Genomic DNA, 26,284 nt, shown 5'->3' on the forward strand with positions numbered 1-26,284 from the left:
CGCGGGAAGCGGTTCCGGGTCGCTGTCGGGAGCCGACATGGAGCCCGTGGGGCCGGCGGGGCCGCGCTGAGGGAGCGCCGGGCCGAGAGGGGCCGCCACCGCCATGTCGCTGGGCGAGTACGAGCGGCACTGCGACTCCATCAGCTCCGACTTCGGCAGCGAGTCCTCGGGCAGGGGGGGCTCCCGCAGCGGCGGCGGCTTGCCCGGCGAGCAGGAGGAGCTGCACTATATCCCCATCCGCACCCTGGGCCGCGGCGCCTTCGGCGAGGCCACCCTGTATCGCCGCACCGAGGTAGGTGGGCTGCCCCGCGAAGGGGCCCCGGGGCTGCTCCGGTAGCGCCAGGGCCGCTGTCAGGGCGGGCAGGCGGGCGCTCGGCAGGGGCCGGGGCTGGCGGCCGCAGTGCCCGAGGAGCCGCAGCGGGACTCGACCCCTGGGTGTCCCGCAGCCTCCTGAGGTGTCCCGCAGCCCCCTGGGGTGACCCACAGCCCTCTGGGGTAACCCACAACCCCCTGGGTGACCCACAGGCCCCTGGGTGACACCGCCAGCCCCCAGCGCCGCTGCGGGAACAGCCCACCTGCGAGGGGACAACTTCAGCCCTCGGTGTCCGGGGCACAGGGTCTGGAGGTGGGCACGTTTGAGCACTGTCAGTCTCGGTCCCAGAAGACGTGGGGGCATCTCCTACAGGTAACTCGCCCACGTGCTCAGCGTTTCAGCATATTCAGGGGAGACCGTGTGAAAAGCCAGTTCTCCTATGGCTCCCAAGTAGTTTAATCCCTTCCAGTTTAATTGTAGTTGTGTTTTTTTAGCAGCTGTCAAAGAAAAGTGCTTGACTTGATTTCCCAAGGGAAGATTTTTTTTATCAATGGCCACCCTGAGGTGTCATGGCTTGGGCAGTTATTAGTGAAAGCTGTTCCTTTAACAGATGACTTATAGCACAGCTGACAACGTGGGTGGGCCTAACAAGGGCAAACTAAATTTATTCTTGTTTTCTTGTTGTGTTTTTTAACCTTTTTTTAATATTTATGACAGTTTATGGCCTTGTATAACATCCTACAGTTATAGGATTGGAAATACCCTCATCTCCCTTTATTGAACTGGAGTATGTTTAGTTTTTATTGAAATAAAACAGACTGTGTCTTTCCCTTGGTTTGGTGTTTTGGTTCTGGTTTGATTTCTTTCCCCAAAGTGAGTGTTGGCCAGCTAGAAAGATGGCTTCAGGCCAGTGCTATTTCTAATGACAAATAACAAGCCTCAAAACTTATGTTGTAAAGAACGTTTGTCTGAAATCTGCAAGAGACAGGAAAGTCTTTACCTTTCCTGAAATTTTAATTTCCTGCTATAAAGGCACATACTGTTCTCTTCATAGCAGTGTGTTTTTAATTAAAAGATGTTTTTGTGTTTTAGGATGACTCACTTGTAGTGTGGAAAGAGGTGGACCTGACCCGGCTGTCAGAAAAGGAGCGTCGTGATGCTTTGAACGAAATCGTTATCCTTGCCCTGTTGCAGCATGAGAACATCATAGCATACTACAATCACTTCATGGACAACACCACACTGCTGATTGAGCTGGAGTACTGCAATGGTGAGAGCCCCACTCCATTTGCAAAGAGGCACCTTCCACATTTCAGGGTCACCTTCCTGCAGAACCTGCAGGGAGTATCCCTGGGGATATCCTCTGGGGAGCAGAGGAGTGGAGGTGAATTTTGCTGCTTAGCTCCTGAAGAAGAGAGTTGAGAACCCTTCCAATTTGTGTTTAAGGTGCAATAAATAGAAATACTGTAGTTAGTGCAGCCAGTTCAGACAGTAGGTGATTTCCTGACCCTTCTGAATGGTTGGTGCAGTGGTCGAAGTGCCTTATTGGTGATGTACACTGCTACTGAACCTTGCTGTGTTAGCTCTTTGAGGCATCTTTTCTTTTAGGGGTGGTCTCTCTGTGTGAGTTACTTACTGAAAAGACTGAGTGCTTGGGGTCATGATCAGTTTGTTGGAGGGCATAGAGAGAAGCTGCTTAGTACTTAGAGATGCCTGTGCACATTTTTGTTAATGTCTCTAAACTGTTCTATTTCGGGATAATAACCAGGAGATGAATATATAGCCTCTGTTGCCTGAATATATCTGATGGTACAGAACAAGAGACATGAGAAAGCAGAAGTCTTATTTGGAATTATGCATAGTAGCTTTGCCAATACCTTAATTGTTGTTTCTGTGGATTTTTTTGCAGTATACAAGCCCAAGATAATTTGTGAGTAATTTTTGAAGTAAGGCTGGACTAGTCACTGTCAGACACTTCTCAGAACCAAAAGTTTTACTGTTTAACTGGCACATCTCTTCTGAAGATCTAGAAAGGAGTTTCAAATTTGAGTAAATGTCACTCCTGTTTTACAGAGCAGGAAGCCAAGTTACTGGTTTATTTGCTTTTAATTCCATGTGCATCATGGTACCATAAGACTTGGATTTACCATGGTACAACATCAGTAAATACATCTAAAATAGATTTAGGAAGAAATATCCTATAAAGTACATTCATTGAAGAGAGAATAATGTACGTCAGAATGTTAGATGTGATTAGATGAAGCAAATAGTAAATTAATTTGGGTTTCTTATGTGTGTATTGGTTATATGAGTCAAAAGCTAACTTGTCTCCTTGTGTAGCATTTTGTCAATGTAGTACCTGTCATGCTGCTCTTTGGTTCAGAAAAGCTGCAAAAAGATGGTAAAAGAGATGATCAGAACTGACTAAAAGCTTGCATAGTCTGAATCACTAGGAAAGAGGTTCATAAGAAGAGGCAGAAATGAATATTTTGGTCAAATTGTGAATGTGAAGACTGATTTGTAGATAATTTGCAAATACGGACATAGGGCAGAAAAAAGAAATGTTGAGAAGTTATAGCAAAGCTGAAAGAGAGGAAATTAAGTGAAGGGAATCTTAATTAGAAACATCTTCCCAACATGGAAGTGTGAAATAAGTCACTCAAGGAGATAAAGGAACCATTGCAACCTGCTTTGGACATGTACCACTTGACAGACCCATGGAAATCATACAGCCAAAAGGTTTCTTGCACCATACCCATGGGAATGGGGAAGGTCTTGGTCATCTGTTACTATTAGGACATCATACATGATAATTGGGAATTGGAGTAACAACAGGATGTGATCAGAGGTTTGGGATTTACTGCTTGGATGCTGATCTGACAGGGAGTCTCGCTACCTGCAACCCTCAGCATCCTTTCTTTTAGCTGTCCTTGATTTTCAGTCTTCTGCCTTGAAATTGTGAGGTGCCCTAAAGAAACTGCTGATTTCAGGCTTCTGTTGGTGGTGCTGCTGTTGACAGTGCTTTGTGAATTCTGCATCCATGTGTTTGGCAGGGCAGATGAAGAAGAGGCAGGTCAGAGCTGTGCAGTAAGTTGGGAAAGGCAATAATTTGTGCTTTCAGGGACTACTCTGACCTTAAAACTGTTTTCTCTCCCTCGTTTTAATTATTTATAATGCTGAGCAGGACAATCTCCCATGAGTCAGTATATAGGTTATACATGTTTACATGCCCCAAGAAGTGCTTACAGATAAAAAGGTAGGGACTGCTAGCCTAACTTACTGATTTGCTTTTTAGAGAGTATTAAATGGTGGTGTTAAAGACTCATCTCTGCTTAAGTTTAAATATGCCAGCGAAGTTCTTAGATGGAAGAAGAATTTAATTTAGTGAGTGCCTGACCAGTTTAAGGGAGAAGTGCTGAGGGAGAGCTGTAGTGGTTGATCAGATCTCTTAGTGGATTTGAGTATTCTCAGCAGCACTTGATCAGAGTAACTGCTGCCAATAACTAAGATGAACCTCTCTATCTTTCTCACTTGCTTGTAATTACAGGAGGGAACCTCTACGATAAGATTCTGCGGCAGAAAGACAAGTTATTTGAAGAAGAGGTAATTTGGAGTGGTTTGAGGGAGCAGTGGGGCTGACCTAATGTTCTGGGGATTTGTCTGGTTGTTTGAGTATTTCTACAAAATTTTTTCCATAGTGCTGGTTGGGAACTTCTGTGTTTATCTGGAGGCTGGCATCCTTCCTTTCATGTTCAATATTGTGAACATTTATAGACTATCTGAAACTTCTATTTTCCTTTTTGACTGTCTATGAGCAGTATATACTTCAAGGGAGGAATACTGAAAGAGAACAGCTTTTGTCACCTTATCATCTTGGCAAACATTTAACTTTAAAACCTCTTTCTGTGTTTCTTCCTAATTAGTACTCAGTTTCTCTCCTTTCTTGAACATTTTCTAGGGTTTTTTTCAGAGTAATTTCCTCGAATCTGTCTTGCTCTTTTGTTTTTCTTTATTTTATTTAAAGTTATTTTCTGCTATCTGCTTTCATCACGTGCTGAACTGATTATTGATTACAGTTATCTTATATTGTGACTTTTAAGGCTTTCTGGCTCACGAAGGATATTAAATGGTAACAATTCATATTTCAGAGAGCAAAACTGTAGAAGTTTCTGAGTGGTCATTAGTTGTCATTTCCAAGTCTTTTCACATACTGAATTCTGTGACACTTGTCCAGATGGGCACTATGAATGGCATTAGAACAACTGACCTTATGGAATATCTTTTCAGAGATTTCCAAAACAGGAAATTCTAAATTTTCATACTCTTTCTGAAAGAGCATCTAAATAGTATAGCCAGGCCCCCTTGCTGTGCCTCATTGTGACAGAGACATGTGAGGATTTGGGATTTGGTGGGTTTTTTGGGAGTTTTTTGAGCCTCACTTAATGGTTATATTCCTACCTGTGCAGATGGTGGTTTGGTATCTCTTTCAAATTGCATCAGCTGTGAGCTGCATTCATCGAGCAGGAATTCTTCATAGGTAAGTGTGGCATGTGGCAAAGCTGAGGTAACCAGTGCAGTTCATGGGTGTGAGTGAAGAACTCCTTTGCTTCCATGTTTAAAGCAAGCACTGAGCTTCTCTCCAAAGTGTAGTTGGACTTCTGTAAAGAAATTTTACTGGGCTAGAAACTATCTTGTAATAAATATTCAGGAAATCTTGTATTTGAAAATGGAGTTGCAGCTTTGTGAACAAAGAGTTTATCCATACAGGAAGGAAGTAAATTTGCCTTTATTGCTATAGCATGTAAATGATATTTGCTAAAGTGGGTAGGAAAAGCAGTTACCTCAGGCCAAAGGTATACTTCCTACCTGCGTCACAATTAGTGGCTTCAAGCCAACAAGTACATCCCTCTAATTCCTGGAGGATAACAGTGATGAAAACTTTGCATTGGTGCATTGCTGTAAAGTAACCCATATAAAGATTTGTCCTGCATTTTGCTGAATCTTACTTCTTTGGCCTGTTATTTAGGGAAGTAGTACAGTCTGTTAGCCAGTAGTGGTAATTTCAACAGTGACTCTTGAGGTTTTAATGTGTAGCTAATTAGCTTTTTTGTTGCCCTTTTCTGTTTGAGAGCAGTAAACCTCATGGCTTATGTGTGCTTCAAGGAGACTGTGATGTTCTGGGGCATACCAGACATAGACAGCCACTTCTAGCACAGCTGGATCATGTGCTGCACTAACTTACAGACATAGCTGTGTGAGAATGTTTTCTGCAGGAAGCATCTGGGCTGCTGCCATTCTGAATCTTTGGTAATTGGCAAGCCTTGTTAATGAAGGGTTGGTACCTTATACTCAGCAAAGTAACGCCTCGGTTTTTGACCTGAAGCAGATGTCATGTCTGTTCTGCTTTGCAGTGTTTTCCTGCCTACCACCTCTGAACATATGTGGCCTCAAATCCTTCCATAATAAGGAATTCAACAGTTACTTAAATGTTTGCAGTGATTTTCTTCTGCTGCAGACATTGGCAGAGTGATCCAGCACTTTGTGATGCCCCAAATGGATGAATGCAAAGTGCTGCTTTACTTGATGTTTTCCTCATCTGCACTGGAAAGTTGCCAACGGTATGTTAGGAAAAGAGGGTGTTATGAAGTGTTGGCCATGGGAGGCATATTGTGCAGCGAGGGCTTCCCTCCTACTTACAGCCTCTTTATTGATCTGTGAAACTACATATAGATAACTCTGTCACAGAGAAAGTGTTTTCAATGAATTTTGGAATTCAGCATTTTTGTGCACAGCAGCCTTCTGGTCTTCTGGGTGTAGCATGTCATAGAATCATGGAATCACTAAGGTTGGAAAAGATCTCAAAGATTATTGAGTCCAACCTTCATCCAAACACCACCATATCAACTAAACCACATCACTAAGTGCCATGGCCAGTTGGTGCTTGAACACTTGCAGGGGTGGTGACTCCTCCACTTCCCTGGACAGCCTGTTCCAGTGCTTAAAAACAGTGAAGAAATTCTTCCTGATGTCCAACCTTAACATCCCGTGGTGTAACTTGATGCCATTTCCTCTTGTCCCGTTGCTAGTTGCCTGGGAGAAGACGCCAACCCCCACCTGTCTATAACCTCCTTTCAGGTAGTTGTAGAGAGTGATAAGGTTTCCCCTGAACCATCTCTTCTCCAGGGTAAACAACCCCAGCTCCCTCAGCTTCTTCTCAGCAGACTTACTCTCCAGACCCTTCACCTGCTCTGTTGCCCTTCTCTGGACACCCTCCAGCACCTCAATGCCTTTCCTGTAGTAAGGGGCCCAAAACTTTTCCCAAGGGACTCTCTGAACCAGTGTCCTGAAAAGACTGAAGTCTGCCCTCCAGAAGTCCAAGGCAGAGGTTTTGTTGACCACTTCCTTCAGAGAGAATTGAGAACCCTACCATTTCATGGTCACTACCGAAGACGGCCTCCAGCCACATCCCCCACTAGCCCTTCTCTGTTTGGAACCAGCAGGCACTGCCCCTGGTAGTTTTGCTTACCCGCTGTTATCTTCCACATGTTCCACAAACCTCCTAGACTGCCTCCTCTCCACTGTGTTGAGTTTCCAGCAGACATCCAACACATTAAACTCTCCCACAAAAATAAGCAATCAGCAGCCAGCTGCTCATAGAATATCTCATCCACCTCTTTGTCCTCGTTGGGTGGTCTGTAACAGAGTCCCACCTGAATGTCTGCCTTGTTGGCCTTTCCCCTGGTTCTTGCCAATAGGCACTCAAGCATATCATCATTGTCCTTCATCTCTATACGGTCAAAACACTCCTAAGGTACAGAGCCACCTTAACACCTTCCTGTCCTCTCCCTTATGAAGAGCCTGTAGCTATCCATTGCAGCACTCCAGTCATACAAGTCTTCCCACCACATTTCCATGATGGTGACTATGTCATAGCTTTCCTGCTGCACAGTGGCTTCCAGCTCCTCCTGTTTGTTATCCATGATGTGTGTAAATGCACATCAGCTGGGCTATCAGTGTCACCCCCAACACTGGCATGCCCCCCCAGTCTCATCTCTAGCACGCCTGGTCATATCCCCTGCCCCCTTCAAACCTAGTTTAAAGCTTTCTCAGTCAGCCCTGCCAACTCATGGGCTAGAATCCTATGTCATGTTACAAAGAGTTGTTCTTAAAGGGTAAAAGCATTATGCAGTTCTACAGTGGCATCTGTTTCACAGCCTCCCAGTGTGTGTTTATATTTGCGTACATGCATATTCATACTTACATTTATGTTTTTAGTGAGCTCAGCAATTCCTGGCTTAGATCTATTTATAAAGCCGGGAAAAATAAGACCTGCTCAATGACCTTCATATGAGAAGAAACTGAGAGGGGGGAAAGAACTATCTTTCATCTGTGGCCTTTATGTAGGTTCTAGAGCCTGGGCTTTTTAAACTGTGTTGTGTTTCTGTGGAGAATGTGATAAAACATGTATAACTGCAGTTATTGGCCCCAGTACTTGGGGTAAAATTGCCTTTGGAGAACTGTGTGTACATGAGAGAAAATGCTGGCAGAGTAGCCAGTACCTGATTTTGGGAGGAAAGGACAGTAATGTGGGGGAAACTAAAATCTGGCAATATACCTGAGTGTTTGTGTTTCTTTTTCCCCTTTCAGAGATATAAAGACATTAAATATCTTTCTAACCAAGGCAAACCTGATTAAATTGGGAGACTATGGGTTGGCAAAGAAGCTGAACTCTGAGTACTCTATGGCTGAGACTGTGAGTATCTGCCTTCTTCACAACACAGACTGAGTTGTGTTTTTCTTTCACTTCTGCAGGCTTTGCAGAAGAACAGGGATATTGTGCATTCTTTCTGCTTGTTTTCTGTTACTTTCCTTTTCCTTTCCCCTCAGTTTTCCGCAGTGTTATAGAATCATAGAATTGCTAAGGTTGGAAAAGACCTCTGAAGTCATTGAGTCCAGCTGATAACCCAGCACTGCTGGGTTCACCACTAAACCGTGTCCCCAAGTGCCACATCCACACATTTTTTTGAACACTTCCAGGGAACATTACCACAGTGACTCAACTGCTTACTTGGACATCTTGTTCCAATGCCTGACCACCATTTCAGTGAAGAAATTTTTGCTGCTGTATTGTTTAAACCTCCCGTGGCACCCCTTGTGGCCATTTTTTTCTTGTCCTGTCAGTTACTGTCTGGGAGAAGAGACCGACTCCCACCTCACTACAACCTCACTTCCTAACTTCATCTCACTAACACTGGCATACTTGCTGCTTTGTTGCAGCTTGCAGTTTTCCTTGCTCCCAGGTTACCTTTTGGAGGTGTCTCTCTCTGCAAAGCAGGGATAGACTAAAGATAGTGGCCACTGTGGGCATAGAATAGTGCCAGAGCCAGTGTAGCTGTGCTGAGTGCATTGCTCTGCTTTCCCCTAGGCATGGTACTTCCAAAGGTGAGTCTGTGTAGTACGAAGGCAGTACTAGCTGCACATACAAAGACAGCAGTGTAGTCACATCAGAATAATGCACTCCCTCCTGGCTAGTCAACGCCAGCTTAACAAATCAGTTTTGTCATGCTGCTGTGCTAACAGGTAAATTTTGCCTCAAGTGGATCTGAGATAGAGATAGGTTGGATGTGCATGCCTGATACTTCACCATGTAGGCATGTCTCCTATCTCTTTAATATTCAGGCTCTGAACTGAATTGCAGAGAAGCAAGAAAGGCACTTGTGCTTGTTATGGTAACCAGGTGTAGGATTTATTGGTAATGCTCCTTGAGAGTGGCACAGCTTTGTAGGAGAGATTAATTCTACCAGAGGACTGTTAAGCTTGTCTTTGTTCCAGACCCTGCCAGAAAGCATTTTCACAGCCAGAGTTATGACACAGGGTAAGCTGTATTGCAGGCACCTGACAGGCTCAGTTTGGATTTCCCACCTCCCTTAATTTCTGTGGTGAGCCTTAGTCTTGGAAAAGGAAACATTGTCTGGAGCTCCTATCTGCTAAAGGCCTTTATTATAGTTTGGGACATAAGCCAACTCACACTTGCCTTTACCAGGCTGTATTAGATTCAGTGCCAGGTGTTGGTGTTCTGTGAGGATGTGTAGTTAAATACTTGCCAATCCTCCTCCAGAACATGAGCACTATTGTGCAGTGGCACAGTAAGTGGGAACTCAAGGCTACTGCATAAAGCCATCACTGGGCTGCACTGCAGCAAAACTGTTCCAGTTTCATGACACTTTTCATGGCCTTCTGACTTTCAGATAAAATGCAGTCTGTGCTGTGAATGTCCAGCTTTGTTTTTGCCCATGTTGGCCCTGTTCATCTACACCTACACCTGCAAGTTTTGGTTTTTTTTCCTTTTTCACACATGAAAAATTTTGAACTACAAATCTTCAGCTGGATTTCATTCTGTATGTCCTGGCTGTGCTCTGAGCTTGTTGCTCAATTTGTAGTCTAATGACAAGTGTCAGGCTGGAAGTAATTTTGTGGGAAATAAGTGCAAAACATGTTATTGTCAGTATTTGTAATTGTAACTGTCAAATTGTGATTTGGTAGAATGTATATGTCTTGCTTACTAAACATTGATTTCTTAATTTATCATTGTTTCTCCCATTTACCAAGTGTGATGGTTTAAAGGCGAACCAGCAGGGGAAATGAACTTACCACAAGAGAGATTATAAGTCAGAGCTAAAATTTAATAATAATATTACGATAAATACACTGACACAAAAGGGAAATTGCTTTCAACTCACAATACCCCAGCAGTATAACCTAGTGTCCTGGGGCACAAACCCAAGAGGGTTTGTTAGCCCTTGTGCTGAGACCCCTGTGGCTCCCCCAAGTCCAGAGCAAAAAGGAAATGAAAAACCTGTTGGTGCAGGCGAGGGCTGTAGTCTGGGTAACAGCGGTGATCTCCTCCTGTCGAGGTTCTGCTGCTCCTCTGTATCTGACAAGAAGTTCCCGAGGTCTTCTTACCCACCACTTATGTACCCTCAGGGAGCACCCAGTCCCTCCCCCTGGGTGGGGACTCACACAATGGGTGATTAACCCTGGGAGCCAGGGGGTATTGAACTGTTGATGGCCCATTAGCAGCCGCACCCCCTCAGGCTGGGTGTGAAGGTGCTAATGACTCCCTGGGCAGCTGCTGCTAATGGTCCATTGTCCTTGGGGAATGAATAGAGGGGGTAGAATACACAGCTTTGATCACCCCACACACAGTGCTAACTGGTCCCTCCTGCTGAACTAGGACACCAAGCAAGATAGAGAAAATATGTCTGTGTCTCATAGAAAGCTGATGTTATCCTTGCCTTAAAAAGGCTTCGGGAGCAGTGTCCTAGTTCTCTATGTGATGCTCCAGCTATCTGGGCTTCTACACCCTCCTGTGGCTGGGACTCATGGAGCTCTGTAGCTGTCACACTCTGTAACAGGAAATGGGAGGGAGATGGCAGATTCTGAATGTGCCCCTTTGGTAAGCAGTATACTAGCGGAGTCTAATGAAGGGCAGGCTTTGTAGTCCTTGGAGCTTTGCTGATAGAGTTGAAAAAAGGGCATCTATAAATATTTGCCCGTTTTCTAAATTCTGTCTTTCTCTTTTTGCTGTCTAGTTCCTTGCTAAGGATTGAGCTCCATTTGTCTGGAAGCTTTATTCTTACATTTATTACTGTGTTTGTTCTGTGTCTCCTTTTTGTGACTTTGAGCTATGCCTCTATTTCTGCAATACCTGGGAGGCCTTCTGTATTTAGGTGCTGGGTTTGGGATTTTTTTGATGTGTTGGGGGTGTTTGTTTTGCACCAGTTGTTCAGGAATGACCACTTCTGAAGTGAAAGCCTTTCAGGTAGGACTCAACCCAGCTTTCTACGTACTGAGCCAAAAGTAACTCCTCTGAGGCAGAGCAACCTTTGTCCTGACAGTGTCTTGTGATCAGACAGAGTGGCTCCATAGCCATAGGTTGGCATCTGTATTTGAAAACTTTGCTGAATCCCTTTTCCTTCAATCTCTTGTAAGGATTTCCATATGCCTGCACTCTATGTAGGGCCCCAATTACTTCTAAATGTAGTATTTTTAATAGAGAGGCAAGTCCTTGCTATGTTCTCATGACCTCTACTATGTTGAAAAATATGTACCACATCAGGATCTGAGCAGAGAGGTGTCTAGGATTTTTTACGAAATTCAGGAATAGGCTTGTGAATAAGGGAAGAAGTGTGCTTGTTTTTCCCACCCCTCCAGCACATTGGTGGGGTGTGTCACTTCAGTGCTGTGTCAGAGCAGTGTCTAGCTCTGATGCTTGTGGTCTTGTGTAAACTTGATGGATACAGAGCTCCTGAATTGAAGGCTGCTGGATCACTTCTGATTTTTAAATGTTTTTTTCCTAGCTGGTGGGAACTCCATATTACATGTCCCCAGAACTCTGCCAGGGTGTGAAATACAACTTCAAATCAGATATTTGGGCTGTGGGCTGTGTCATCTTTGAGCTGCTTACTCTGAAGAGGACCTTTGATGCTACTGTAAGTCTGCCAGACAGGATGGATTAAGTAACCTTATTTTTATCTTCCTAAGATTCACACTTTGCTCATAGCTTTCTTAAGTCATGTTTTCTCTCATTGTTGTTTAAATCTATTGATTAAGAAAACAGTGGCCTGAGAGTGACAGGTATAGCCAGAGAAAACGCCTGCACGAATTCCCTTACCCTTCATGCAGATTGCCCTTCTGCCTTCATGCAGAAACCTCTCTGGCATCTAAACCCACTCTGATCTGCAGAGCAGGTTTACCACATGCAGAGTTCAAAACATGCTAATTTGCATCGTGGTTGCGCGTGAAGTACCTTTCACTACAAGGAGGCAGTTTGTGATTGCAGCCTTTCTGCTTTTTCTGCTTTACTAACTGTGAATTTTCTGTGTAGCATTCTGTAGCAAAAAGTTCCAGCCTTCAGATTTTGTAGGATCAAATCCTGTTGCTCTTTCTCAAAGCTTGGTTGTGAGAAATGTCTGGTCAAGCTGGCATGAGAAGGGTGAAAGGGAGCAATACTGACTGGCATATGTGATTTGCCAGCTTGTGCCATGAGATGGGAAAAGCTGCTGGTTGCCATAATGCCAGATTTTGTAACCCTGAAAGACACAATGTGAAAATACCATCCCTTCCTGACTTCATCTCAGTATGCTGCATAGGACATTCCATGCAGAGAGAAGCCTCTCCTCCCTGCACTGTTAGAGAATTTTGTAGGAAGCTGTATCTTGCTGCCAAGTCCTGGTTATCAAAGGTACCATTTCTGAAGGAATTATAATTAGGTTTCTGGAGAACCTGCTGGGCTGGGAAGAAGAGAGATGTATCCTGATCAGAGTCAGAGGAATCAAATAATGATGGTGTGTAGGATCTCTCCCCATTGGACACGTTGTGCAGTTTAGTTCCATTCTATTACAACTGGTTTCTGATTTCTGCCCAGAATCCTCTGAACCTTTGTGTGAAGATTGTACAGGGGAATCGTGCCATGGAGGTTGATTCCACTGTCTACTCCTGCGAGCTGATCCAGATGGTGAATTCCTGCCTTGATCAGGTTGGTGAAACACTTTTTAATTTTCAGACACCCCTCCCTAGCTGTCTCAACCATGGAATTCAGGGGTGAGGGGGAATGACATGCCTGTTTCAGCATGTGGGCTGTTGATGCAGCGTAACCTCTGTGAGGCCTGAAGCATCACTAGCGCTGGGCTTTCTCCAGTCTTCTGAAAACATTGTCTCAAGATGCCATTCAGTCCTGTAGGCTCCGGAGGGATGCCAGGTTTACTCTTGATGACAATTACTGAATGGACTGGCAGAAGCAATTATTTTTTAATGCAGTGGAGGTGGGAGTATCATCTCAGCAGTCTCTTAGGGTTCTGCCTTTCTGTAGGGAATTAATTTTGTGAAAGTAAACATAGTACCTTCAGAGGATGGAATTCCCTCCTGCACATCCCTGGCATTTATCCCTATTAATTCTAAATATTTTAATTAATTCCTTTCCCTTCTGAAGGGGGTCAGGGAAGGAGGTCCTTGCAGGCTTGAATGATGTTTTCTGGACCAAGGTTTTGTTATAGGTTATGAGTGTTTCCCAGAGAATTACTTGTTGCTTCCTTCTTTCAGGACCCAGAGAAGAGACCCACTGCAGACGAATTGCTTGAACATCCCCTTCTCAGCAAGCGCAGGAGGTAATCAGATGGTCTTGCCTGAAACCTGTGTGGGTGTCTGGGAAAACAGGAGGGTTTGTGCAAATTAGAGGTGTTTGCGCTTTTGTAGGAAAGTTCGTAAGTGAATCTATCTTCATGTGAGGCAGTTATTGAAGTAGTACTTCATCCTCTTTAGGAGAGAAATGCCTTCTTGCTGTCTTGTCTTCTGATGTTCTGTTGGTGCATGGGTAAGGTGGGAAAGGTCTCTGCATCCTTTGTTGTAGAAGCTGTTGTATTGAGGATTTTGAGGCATTCTTTTGAGAAATGCTGGTTCCTTCTTTAGATTTCTGAATGAAGGGGCACAGAGATCCTCCTACAGTCATTGGAAAAAGCCGTTTTGAATATATATATTCAAATATACATATCATGCAATATATAGGCCCTCACTTTCTCCTTTTGTTGCTTCTTCTTTGGGGGACACTTGCATTGAAAGCCCATTTTAGCTTTGTTTGACCATCAGCCTATACACACTGTCTTTTTATGAAAAGTGGACCATAATTCTGGGCTGTTTCGATCTCACGTTGGTTGCTTTGGAAACAGCAGACTTTGTCCTTTCTACCATATTCTTTTACTTGGTGATAGCAAAGTTTTGAGTTTTGTCTTGCTGCATGCAAGATCCTGATAATATTCAGCCATTTAAGGTAATTCTTGTGCAGTAAGGGTATTGGCTGGCCATATTCTGTTTCATTTGTAGTTTGTTGTCTTCTGCTCTGGAAGTTTGTTAGCTGTGTGGAGCATTATTTCTGCCCTAGTTACTGTGTATTGCTGCGAGCTGGTAAACAACTGCCACATTTCCTCCAAGAGGGAGCAGCATTTTATTGGAAGGGAAAGCAGTCTGTGTGTGCTGCCTGTCAGTAAATTCCATTGGGCTGTTTTCTAAAATGCTTTTTCTCCTTTGGCAGGGAAATGGAAGAGAAAGTCACACTGCTTAATGGGCCAAATAAGCGACCAAGGTAATTATTTAGACATGTGTTTGAAAGGAAGTATAGAGAGAACAGCTCCCTAGAGAGAAACTTTGCTGAGAGTGTTAGCCTGTGACAACTGTAATGAAATAGTGTAGTTTGGAAGATCCCTGAATACTAGGAATTTGACAAGTTGTTACGTGGTTATTGTCCCATGTTTTTCTCTGCCTTTTTTATATCCTGCTTCTAGGTAAGGTTGGAGCCTTACCTCAGCAGGCATCCAGCTCTAATCTGTCCTACTGAGGATGTAGTCTTTACAGCCTACATATCTGAGATGTAATGTAGATCTCTCACACAGATACCCTTCAGCAGGAGCAATATGACTGTCTGAATGTTGAATATTAAAATATCTTCCATAAAACTTGATATAGCAGAGGTTCTCTGGACTTCCCAGCAAGGCTGTAGGCAGGGTTGCTCTGTGAAGCAGGTTGCTTCTGTATCACATATGGCTGGTTTTCTGTTATTTGTCAGATAGAATTTGACCAGTTTTTCCTCATAATCTTGGAAGTACTGTCACTGTCTGAGCACTTTATGTGAAGTTGGCCCAGTTCATGGATAGTTCACAGTTTGCTGGAAGAATAGTTTGTGAAAATAATAACCATGAATGGTTATGAAGGGGAAACTGCTAGACAACAGTAGGAAAATGAGTGATGACAATTAACGCAAACTCATTATTTAAAGCATATGTGTTTTGTCGGGGGTCTTGTGCAGGTCAAGTACTGTGAACGAGGCTCCCATTGCAGTGGTGACATCGCGCACTAGTGAGGTGTATGTCTGGGGGGGTGGAAAGTCCACCCCCCAGAAGCTGGATGCCATCAAAAGTGGCTGCAGTGCGCGCCAGGTGTGTGCTGGTAACACTCACTTTGCTGTGGTGACAGTGGAGAAGGAGCTCTACACCTGGGTGGTAAGTGAGAGAAACTGCCCGAAGGGGGTAAAGATGGGAAAGAAGAGTCCAAATCCACTGCTGACCATTCACAAGCCTCTCAGAATCAGATGGGCAGGAGACTTGGAAAGGGAGAAATCTGATTGCAGTGGACACTGTGAGACCATCTGAATCGGGGCTGAACCAAGTCTCCCAAGGCAAGTGTCATCTTCAGAGAAGTTTTCTGCTGTGACAGGAAGTGTATTGGAAGCTTGCTGTGCACTTGAGGATTGTAGGTGGTAGTCCTGTAGGCCCAAACACTGTCAGACATCTCTTCTTTCCTTTGCTGACTACTAGAAATGCACTGGAGACTTTGTGATGCTCTTTTGGCTTTGTATATTTTTGAGGGTTTTCCAACATCAGAGTAGATGGAATGAGTGACCTTTTTGCAATACAGATGTCATCTGTGAGGCAACTTTTGGATGAAAGCAGAGATGTCTTACACTAAACAATTCTGCCTCTTGTGATGAGTGGAAATTCTGTAATAATTTAGAGTGAATAAAAAAGTGCTGGCATATAATGCATTTTGAACTACAACATTTTAAACATCTCAGGCTTATGCTCAGTGACAGGGAGTATTCTGTATTTCCAGGCTTCCATGGGCTTTTCTATTGATGATACACAATTTTTAAGAAAGATTACAAAATACTAATAGGTTGTTGAGAAAAAAAAGAGATCCAAATGGGAGGAGAGCAACTTGAAGTCATTTTCTGGATGTTCCTGCAGGAATGGCCAGTGAAAAGTTTCAGCTGGCTATTAATATTTTAGCTTTAGTTTCAACACTACTTGTTTTTGGTTTCCTGCATAATTACTAGGTTGGGCCACTTCAGTGTCATTTGCTTCATGCTATGCATTTCTTTGCAGCTGTTAGGATTTAGAATAATAGGTCAAAAAGCTGAAGGTTGAATTTCAGTCCTGCAGCAGGGAGGGTTCCATAGCCTGGCAGGTAAGAAAGGAGCAGGGATTCCTTCCCAGCTGGCCTGAGACTGCATCACTCCTTGTTAGTGCATACCTGCCTGAAAGGCTGTGTTGCCATTGAGAACGTTGCCTGCCATTGTGCCACATAGATAGCAGTCTCTTCCCTGTAGTAGCCTACCACACTTTCTCGTGCTGTCTTCTGTTTGTTTGAGGTGCTGTAACTTTTGGCAGCATCTCTAGGGTTGTGGATACGTAACCTCACCAGATGTTTCTGTCTTGCAGAATATGCAGGGGGGCACAAAGTTGCATGGGCAGCTGGGACATGGAGACAGAGCTTCCTACCGGCAGCCAAAGCATGTTGAGAAGCTTCAGGGAAAAGCCATTCGCCAGGTGTCCTGTGGAGATGATTTCACAGTGTGCATCACAGGTGAGAGCTGGAAGTCCTTTGGCTTAGACTCATGGATGCATTGGCACTGACAAGTCCTCTCACTTTGCTGTGCTGTGGAGTTGTTTGCTGGGCAGCTTTCTGCATAAAGGAGTAAGCCCCATGCATTACCCATCCCTCAGTTTTGAGGATAATATCAACATTATTACATTCGAGATAGATTACATGTCAACATTTGAAACAGATCAACATTATTACACAATGGAAGATACTGACTCCTAGGAAGGATGAGCATTTTTCTAAGGATCTGCTTCTTTTTGGTGATGAAGCTGTGTGTTGACTACAGCTCCTTGTGGCTGAGCAGAGTCCCTGCTTTTACCAGTGAACATATTGCCTTCATACATGCTTGTAGAGCCTGAAGTCAAGAACGTAGATGTATTTGAAACTCTTTTTGACTGTGTGTGGATAGAATCACCCAATGACAAAAGAAAATATGTATATGGAATTTGCCATTTCATTCTGAACGTTTGAGTCCTGCAAGCTGCCTCTAGTGCTAACCCTGCTCATACTTGTAAAGATGTGTCAGCTGTGGTGTTGTCTGTTATGGAAGAATTTGAATCCTGCTTTACACATACAAAAAATTCTCAACAGGGTAGTTTCAAATTTATTTTGCCAGTGCTGGAAGAGCAGAGATTTGACAGAGAGAAGCTCAGATGCTTAGAGTAGTGATGTGATATAGAGAGCCTCAGGATCAATTTGTGAGTTTCTGCTAAAGAAATTGGCAGGTCCAACTGAAGATTTTTTGACACTGAAAAGTTCCAGATTGTCGTGTAAAGTCATTCATCTTAACATGACCAAGAAAGGACTCCGTAGTCTCCTGATGATATTCCTGTGCACTTAAGGAATGATTGCAGAACAGAAGTTGGTCTGGCCATGTCCTAAGAGGTTAATATGCAGCCTAACATAAGTTCTGTGTACTACCTAAGCTTCCCTTGTGTCTTTCAGATGAGGGCCAGGTGTATGCCTTTGGCTCAGACTATTATGGATGCATTGGCATTGACAAGGCTTATGGCTCTGAAGTGCTTGAGCCCCTGCAGCTGGATTTCTTTCTTACCAACCCTGTGGAGCAGGTTTCATGTGGAGATAACCACGTGGCAGTGCTGACCAGGAACAGAGAAGTCTACACATGGGGCTGTGGAGAATACGGTACGTTGAAGTCTTCCTGAAGCCTAAAGGCACTGGGTATGCCTGCTCCAGAATGTGGCTTGATGCAGGTGTGTCATGGAGCGCCTGGGTGAGGGCTGCCTGTGTTCCCTGGGAGAACAGAACATTGTTTCTTTGAGGCCTTCTTTCCTGGTAAAGATGGGGAACTGGAGATGCAGCACTTAGAATGCTGCTCTGGGAGGCTCTAGGTTGCCTCTTGGCTTTCCTGTGTGTAGAACAGTCATTCTGTGAGTGGGGTTGGGTTCCCTTGAGGATTGGCAGGTGCTGGTGAATGTAGGGGGAGCAGGTTTCAAGTTCTGTAGAGAGATTCTTTTGGGACTGTGGAGAGACAATACCAGTTCTTAGGGATGGGCACTTTGTAAGGCCATTTCTAACTGCAGCGTTTTCACTGCTACAGGGCGCTTGGGCTTGGATTCAGAAGAAGACCACTACACCCCTCAGAAGGTAGGGCTATGACTACTTCTTCTCAAAATATGTGTGGACATAAATCCAAATCCTGTTTAGAAATATTAAGTGTGAGGCTCAGGTGTTTCTTCTGAGGGTTTGAGAGGGTTTTAACTTCGCTTCCTCGCTTCATTTTGCTTCATCTCTTCCTAGAGATCATGGCAGAGTGGCATACCACTCCCAAACCAACCAACCTAGTGACTTAGAGCTTCGTTGTTCTGATCTCCATGATGGAACTGGGAATAACAGCTTAGTGTTGTAGAAATCACAGTGGGAAATACCAAATGGCACACCTCAGATCTGTAGAGGAAACTCACAGCAGTGCAGCTGCTGGAAGTCTTTGAATTTGATATAATCAGTTAAAGATAGTTGAAAGTAAAAGCCTCTTGAAATGCAGTGCTGGGAGTAATTGAAGTATTCCAACCCACAGGGGAGTTGAAGCCTCTAAGGATGTGCACAGAAACCAAATACCTGTGATTACACAGTAGCACACCCACACAGTGCACACAGACCTGCTCACCTAACTGGGTCTGGTGCTGGTAGACCTCAGCTGACGAGGATGCCTGTGTACCATGTTTCTGGTTCCCATGCTGGTCACTGATGTGTGCCTTGAGTTTCCACATTATAACTGCAGTTTCAATATGCTGAAGACTTTGTAATATTCTTACACCTTGATTCAAAATAACTGTGTTTACTATTGTCAGTTCCAGACTAGCTGTACCACTGCTCTAACCCTGTATGTTTTCCATGTGCCAGCTTCCGTGTAGCAGGTGTTGGGATTTTTACTTTCTTGGGATACGTTTTTTTCATGTAGGTGGATGTTCCAAAGACCTTAAACATTGTGTCTGTTCACTGTGGCTGTGATGGAACTTTCCTGCTCACCCAGACAGGCAAAGTCTTGGCATGTGGACTCAATGAGTTCAACAAGCTGGGCCTGAATCAGTGCACATCAGGCATAATCAACCATGACGTAAGTGCATTTGGATGTCTGGCTCCAGCTCCCAGCAGTCAGTATTATATGGGGAAATGGAGGGCCTGTGACAAAGCGTTTATCAGCTTTGTGCCAATTTTTTAATTGCAGTCCAAGACAATGGATACTGGGTTTGTGGGAGGAGACAATTTGTTCCTCAGTTTTCTGTCTGCCCTGTAGGCTTATGTCAGATCTGAGGTAGTGAAACGGTGTGAGCTGCTCTGTGGTGACTTAGCCAGTGATATGGATTCTGGCAATTCTTGACCATACCTGTGTTGAGACTGTCTAGGTTTAATGCTGTGGTCTAGGACCTGCCTGAGGAGGTCTTAGCTGATGAATCTGTAATTTTTCACACTGTGCTTACCCACATGTCTTTTCTCAGACGTATTGTGAGGTGCCATACGCCACTTCCCTTACTTTGGCCAAGCAGTTGTCCTTCTATAAGATCCGTACCATTTCTCCAGGGAAGACACACACAGCTTCCATTGATGGTGAGCCCTCTGCATTATGAAGTGAATGCTGGTTGCTGAATTATGTTACATCAAGTTGGTCCTTTCAGCCTGGCCCTTAACACTGGGGTTTGTGTTCTTGGTAGCAAGGTTCATGCCTCCTCCAGGAACCCAGGATTTCTGTTTCTCAGCAGTGTTGTTTTCTGGCCTGCTGAAGCAGCAATATCAGCACTCCTTGTTTTTTTTAAGGGGAAAAAAGTTTTGGAAAGAATCGGGCTCTGGGCTACTGGAGGAATCATTTATGACTAAGTCAGGCTTCGAGTCCCAACCCTTAGCATCAGAAAAGGGAAATGGGAAATAGTGGGAGAAGGAACTGGGGAGATGTTTCCAGGCTGAACCCATTCCTCTTGGCTGGCACTGTTCCCTTCCAGCCTGGCTTTGCTGCTCAGCAGAGTCCTTCCTGGTCCCGGGCTGTTGCTTGTTCTCTGCATGCATGGCTGCTTCTGAGGTTGAGCCCTGGCTGTGACTGTCTCCTCATTCCTCCTCTCAGAGCGAGGCCGCCTGCTGACCTTCGGCTCCAACAAGTGCGGACAGCTTGGTGTTGGGGACTATAAGAAGCACCTGGGAATTAACCTGCTGGGAGGCCCCTTGGGGGGTAAGCAGGTGATCAGGGTTTCATGTGGAGATGAATTCACCATAGCTGCTACTGACGGTGAGTGGGTCTTTGCCAAGTTCTGGTGGGTTACTTTAAACTTGATCTGCAGAATGGTTAACTGGCTGCCACTGAGCATTTCCTAGACCACCTCCAGCAGCACTGTGCTGAAATAAAGAAATCCTCCTAGAGTGGAGGTGTCTTGCTCTGTTAGTGTCCCAGTGCAGCACCAAATATTTGCTGTCCCTGAGGCTGCAGAGTGCTGACGTTGTGACTCTGTTAGGTTTGTTACTGATTTGTTCTCCCACTGGCAAAATGGAACTGGTGGATTAGATACTTTGGGATAGCAATAACAGCAGAGAAACTGATCACTACAGCAATTACAGGCCAGGAAGGAGGGAGGGAATTGAGCCTCTGAATTTCTTTTTCCTCAGACAACCATATCTTTGCTTGGGGTAACGGCGGGAATGGGCGTCTGGCAATGACGTCAACTGAGAGAGCTCATGGCTCAGATATTTGTACCTCATGGCCTCGACCAATATTTGGATCATTGCATCATGTTCCAGACCTGTCATGCCGTGGCTGGCACACCATCATCATTGTTGGTAAGTGTAAGTTTAAATGAAGTCTTGGCTCTTGGTTCTGGTGATGGATTCCTTGTCAGGACCTAGAGTATAAATCCTGCCTGGGAACAGATCAGATGGGGCTGGGGGGAATGTGGCAAGCTGCTCTGACCTATAGGCCTGCAAAACTGGCTTTGGAGGACCTGTCTTTCTTTCCATGTGACACTCTAACTGAAAGCATGCTTCTCTCCTTGCAGAAAAGGTGTTAAACTCTAAAACAATCCGATCCAATAGCAGTGGCTTGTCCATTGGCACTGGTGAGTAACCTGCCCTGGGGAGCTGTGGTTTAAGTCCTTTCCATGGCTATTTGAGTGGATGCAGTCTGGGCCTGCAGGATAGTTTCTCTCTGTTCCAAAAGCCTCACAGAAGAGCTCAAAGGGAGGAAATCAAGTTGGTGCTGTGCCTGGAAAGGGATGGTCCAAAGCTGAGAAAGCAGCAAATGAAATAGAGGAAAAAGAGCATGGGTGTAGAGAGGTCTTTGTAGTTGTGGAACTTCAATATGACAAGGAAAAGCCGAGAGGAATTTACTGAAGGGAGATGATGAGGGAAGGGGGAGTATGGGGCAGCTGCTGGAGAGGTGGAGTCCAGTTTCTTGGACCTGTGGGATGGCTGAGGCCAAGGAGCTGCAAAAGACTGCTTCATGCACGCCCTTGTGGGAAGGCCTGCAGGGAATGTTAGGAGCTAACTGTTGAGGGAGACACCATTATTGTATGCTCTCACCATGACCATACAGCACAAATTTATGCATCTTCTCTCGTCCAGCTGGGGTTTGGCAACAAGAATAGCTGAGGTGGGAAAAGTATAAAGTTTTCACTCTCGTTTGCTAGTGGCTCAGAGCTGCACAACTGGAGGAGGAGAGGAAGAGGATAATAATGAACAGGAAGCAGAAACCCCCAATCCCAGTGGAGGCTTTCGGGGAACCATAGAAGCAGATCGTGAGCTGGGGGGCTGGATCAGCACCACAGAAGCTACGGGAGGCAACAGTACTGACAGCAGCTCCTGCCCTGGTTGGCTGCGGAAGGTAATGTGGTGTCTCAGAAATGCCTTAACATGGGGATCTAGGCTACAGAAAACTGGTTGGCCCCTTCCAACAGTTCTTAGAGCCCTCCTGCACTAAGCCCTTAAGGCCTCACTGCCTTTTTAACCACAAGAGGGTGTTGGTGCATTGGTTGAGAAGATGAAATGAGCTGCAGGAAGTTGCCAAAGCCCGACAGTGCTGCTTTTGTGTATCCAGGAGCTGGAGAATGCTGAATTCATCCCCATGCCTGACAGCCCCTTTCCTCTGAGCATGGCATCTTCAGAGCCCGAGAAGGAGACTCTTCCTTACCAGAAACTTCAAGGACTCAAAGAAGCCTCCGAGGAACCTGTTGGACTAAATAAGCCCAAAATGGAGCCCTGGGTAATGTTATCCAAGTGAATGCTTGGCTAAAAGCTCTTGGGGACCATAAATGGCAATGTTTGAGTTGTGGGGAGGGGTTGGGAAGAGGCTGTTGGATTGGCCTAATTCATCTAGATGAGGAAAAGAGGGCTGATAATAATCGGAGATGATGCTGCAAAGAGAACAATGCACAAATATCTAGAACAGAAAGCTGGGGCTTGGTCAGATTTAAAGCAATGAGATCAGTTTCAGTTTTGTGGGAAAATGTGGTTAATACAATTAGAAAAAAAAGAGAAGCCAAGGGCCAGAAGCCTACCAGAATACAGGAACTTAAAAAGCACAGTTTGCTGTGAGATAGAAAAACTGATATCATTGAAAAATTACAACCTGTGAGACTACCTTATTCCAGAAATTTTCTGTCCCAAGAGGAGGCAGAGATCCCACACATAGGGAAAGGAGGTTAAACGAGCTGGATTTTGGTGATAGGAGAACGGGAACAACTGTCCCAGTGAAAGGTGGAATCTAGTGATTTTGTATTCAAGACAGAATGACTAGCTTGCTGACCTAGTCTGCTAGAACTTTGGGAAGTCAGGAAACAAACTGGGATGATGCTGTCAGCATGGTTTTTTTTCCTGTGGCATATACAACTCTTGGCCTTGCGCTCAAACCTGGCCTGACTTCCCTCCATGTCTCTGCAGCCTACTTGCCTGAGTCCAACCTTACCGTGTGGTGAAGCAAAGGATGCACCTCCTATGGCAGGCTGCATGTGCGGTGCTCTGCAAGTGGAGGTGGAGCACCTCCGAGCCCTGGTTTTACAGTGTCTGGAAGATCAGAAGAAGCTGCAGCAGGAAACCATTCGTCTGAGTGCCCAACTCCAGCAGTTCTGCAAGGGGACAGACAGTTTGCAGCAGGTGGGGATCCATCACCTTGGTACACATCCATGCTCAGGACTCAGCCATGCTCCTGTGTAGATAGTCGAGGCTGTGCAGAGGGAAGCAGCTCTTAACTGGGCAGGTTGGGAGTGGGGGACTGACCATGGTGTCTGTCTCTTGTATGAGCTGCTGATGCCGGCTCTGGTAGTAGCAAAACAGGAAAGCCAGAAAGTTTTCAGTGAGGGACCTGGGATGTCCCTTTGTTTCTCCTGATAAGAAGGGATGGGCAGTCAGATGTGTCTAAGAGTCCGAAATGGCTGTGGAGGATACAAACTGTACCTTGTACAGCTTCTACCTGTTTGGGTAACTGCTGTGTGTTTTGTCAGGTGGAGGTTCATTCTGCAGGAACACAGACAGCTAAAGAGGAGGTGGAAGTGGATCCAAAACCTGACTTGGATTCAGATTCCTGGTGTCTCCTGGGAACAGACTCATGCCGCTCCAGCCTCTAGTCTCCTGAGCCCACTGGGATCCATCTAACTTCACAGCACACTAACCGAATGCAGAGAGCGGCTTTCCTGGCTTCAGGTCACTCACGGACAAGGAGTGAGGCCGGAGGCTCCAGAGCAGCACCCATGTACGTTTGATATGAACTAGAAGTGAGTTTGAGAGAGGAAGGGTCTCTGAGCTCTAGGCCAGCTCAGTGATTGAAGCAGCAGCGGCTCCTCTTTGTACCTAATCTGTCAATTCTGCACGTGAGGCAGAACGGCCCCATTATGGCAATGGCTCCAGTAGCAGCTTGTGGCCCTTTCATTGTTTCACTGTTTCCTGGGAGCTGCCTTTGGGACCCCAGTATTCATCGCTGCATCTCTAGATGAGAGGAGGAAACCTATTTTGTACTGAAGCTGGCTGAACCCTAAGACTCGCCACCTTCACTTCAGAGGGGTGAAGGACTGGGATCCTCTCCCTACCATGTGGTAAAGCCCTACCAGTGAGGCTGCTTCCCTCTGCTCAGGGCCAGAGCGACCAGCAAATGTGTCTCATTCTGGAGGCAGTGGAGATGTTCCTCTTAGGGAGATAATGGTAGACAGCATGTCCCTGGCCTTGAGGCACAGCTTCTGACCATATGGCTGTGTCAACTGGTCTGTACAGACAGAGTTGAAAGGCTTTGTTCTGGGTGCTGAGGGCTTTCCAGCTTCCAGGCAACGCACCGAGATGAGTGAATCAGGTGCCGTTTCCCACAGCAGTAGCAGGGACTGTCTGAGATGGGATCTCTGGTTCTTGTTTTCAGACTACCTGCTTCCCAACCAGATATCAAGTGCCTGGGCCTCAGACCAAGTTACCTGTTTCTTGCTCCAGCTGTTCAACTTGGTTTGGGTGCCAGAATTTCTGGTTTCTTGGCATAAGCCTGTAGCTGCTCCCTGCTTGGCTTCTTTTCTGTTCAGCTGCTGTGTCTAGACTCTGTGTGGGTGTGGGAAGAACCCATGTTTTTCCACTGAAGTGTTTTGATGAAGCTGGAATGCCATTTCCTACCCAGAATAGGTCATTAATGCAGTGATCACAGGATGCAGCCTTCCCCAATGACCACAAATGATCAAATCTCTGTCTGGAATTCACCTTCCTTCAAGAAGTGAGAGGCTTTCCCAAGAAAATTGGAGATGGGAAGAGGCATGGTCTGAAGCTACTATTTCCTCATCTTCTGTTAGAGAATGGGGTTAATTTTATTCCCCTTAAATTTACTAGCAAACTGACTTTATAGTCAGCTTACAGGATTGGTAGGATCCCTGGGAGCAGCTAGCCTCCACCCCCCTTTATGTGAAGTCTCTAAGGAGTCCTCAGTTCCTCTCACCTTTGCGTGAGAGTGAAGTTGTGATTTCATCAGGCTTAAAACATGCCCATCAATGGTATGTTACTACTAGAATTGCCTTAGGTCTACTGGAGGTGGTTATCCTATTACCTCTGCTAGACTTACTTTGAGAGACTGTTCTGGGAAATCCAGGATTTCCCATTTGTTTCTAGAGGTGGATACCAAACCATGTGCTTGTAACTTAATGCTCCTTAAATACTTCTTTGGTGCCTGTCGCTAATTTCTGGGAGCTGAATCAAGTGCAGTCTCTCCAGTGCAGTGTCCAGGGCAAGGATTGTACCAGTGTGCCTGTCCATTGCTGCTGAAGGCAGGGCAGGAGGAGAGCCCTCCTGGCAGGTGGGAAGCGTCAGGCACCCTGATGCAGCCATGGCGCTTGGTAGCCCCTGTGACTCTGCTCTCCTTTCCCCCACGTGCCTAGGAGCCACTTCTCAGATCAGGGTCCTGGCTTGAGGGTTGTTGGTCACATTGCAGCAGTGCCTTTGAGGAGTGAAAAGGTGGGCCTGAGCCATGTCCAATAAGCAATCACCAAGCTGATGGGAGTCGCTCTCCTGCAGCACACTGCTATCCTCATTTCTCGATGTTCTGCAGTTGGGAAGCTAGGTGCACAGACTGGATTCTGGATTCCCCTTGGATCTGGTGGAAGATTAGGGTTCCTGACAGAGGATGCCCTGTGCTCTGCAATCTTTTATGTGCCTTAGAGGATTCACGCTATCCAGGTTGTGCCTGTTACAGACCACGGATTTCACACCAGCCAGCTACACAACAAAAAAAGCAGTTTAAAGCCAGCATTCATCTTGGGCTAAAAGCGGAAAGGCAAGTGGGCAGAAGTGCCTTTGAGCAGTTTCAAACCCTTTTTACTTCTCCCCTTCATGCAGTGCTAGCTCCATATGTGTTGGTCTCCTGCTAGTATTGCTACTGAGTTGTTATAGTGGAACACAACTTATGCCTGCTCTGACACTGGCTGAAAACTAGTTTGTTGTCTTTTTTTGAAAGGTTAAAGGGTGGAGTGGTTTGGAATTTCTGTTTAAATAAATGTTAAACTCATACTCCTGCGTTCGGAGTTTTTTTCTTGTTGTTTTGGGGTTTTTTTGTTTTTGGGCTTTTTTTCCAAGAGATGAGAGGGA

At 45.4% G+C, this 26,284-nt stretch overlaps 1 protein-coding gene across 3 annotated transcripts; it reads left to right on the forward strand.

Annotated features, from left to right (window-relative positions):
- On the forward strand, positions 1–26,206 carry NEK9 (NIMA related kinase 9). 3 transcript variants are annotated; one of them, XM_071557812.1, is made up of 22 exons: positions 1–292; positions 1,406–1,583; positions 3,861–3,916; positions 4,780–4,850; positions 7,961–8,066; positions 11,674–11,805; positions 12,741–12,851; positions 13,415–13,479; positions 14,400–14,450; positions 15,171–15,363; positions 16,582–16,726; positions 17,690–17,890; positions 18,306–18,352; positions 19,167–19,322; positions 19,705–19,813; positions 20,322–20,483; positions 20,858–21,028; positions 21,244–21,303; positions 21,874–22,067; positions 22,281–22,445; positions 23,123–23,335; positions 23,683–26,206. In XM_071557812.1, exons 1-22 carry the CDS (start codon positions 104–106, stop codon positions 23,803–23,805), a joined length of 2,898 nt encoding a protein of 965 aa, XP_071413913.1. In that variant the 5' UTR covers positions 1–103; the 3' UTR covers positions 23,806–26,206. The 3 variants fall into 3 exon arrangements, with proteins under 3 accessions (XP_071413913.1, XP_071413914.1, XP_071413915.1); XM_071557813.1 differs by lacking the exon at positions 20,322–20,483; XM_071557814.1 differs by lacking the exons at positions 1–292; positions 1,406–1,583; positions 3,861–3,916; positions 4,780–4,850 and adding an exon at positions 5,785–5,931.
- The last annotated feature ends 78 nt before the right edge of the window (positions 26,207–26,284 follow it).

Source organism: Pithys albifrons, chromosome 6 (genome assembly GCF_047495875.1).
Source record: "Pithys albifrons albifrons isolate INPA30051 chromosome 6, PitAlb_v1, whole genome shotgun sequence".
NCBI classification, from domain to species: domain Eukaryota; kingdom Metazoa; phylum Chordata; class Aves; order Passeriformes; family Thamnophilidae; genus Pithys; species Pithys albifrons.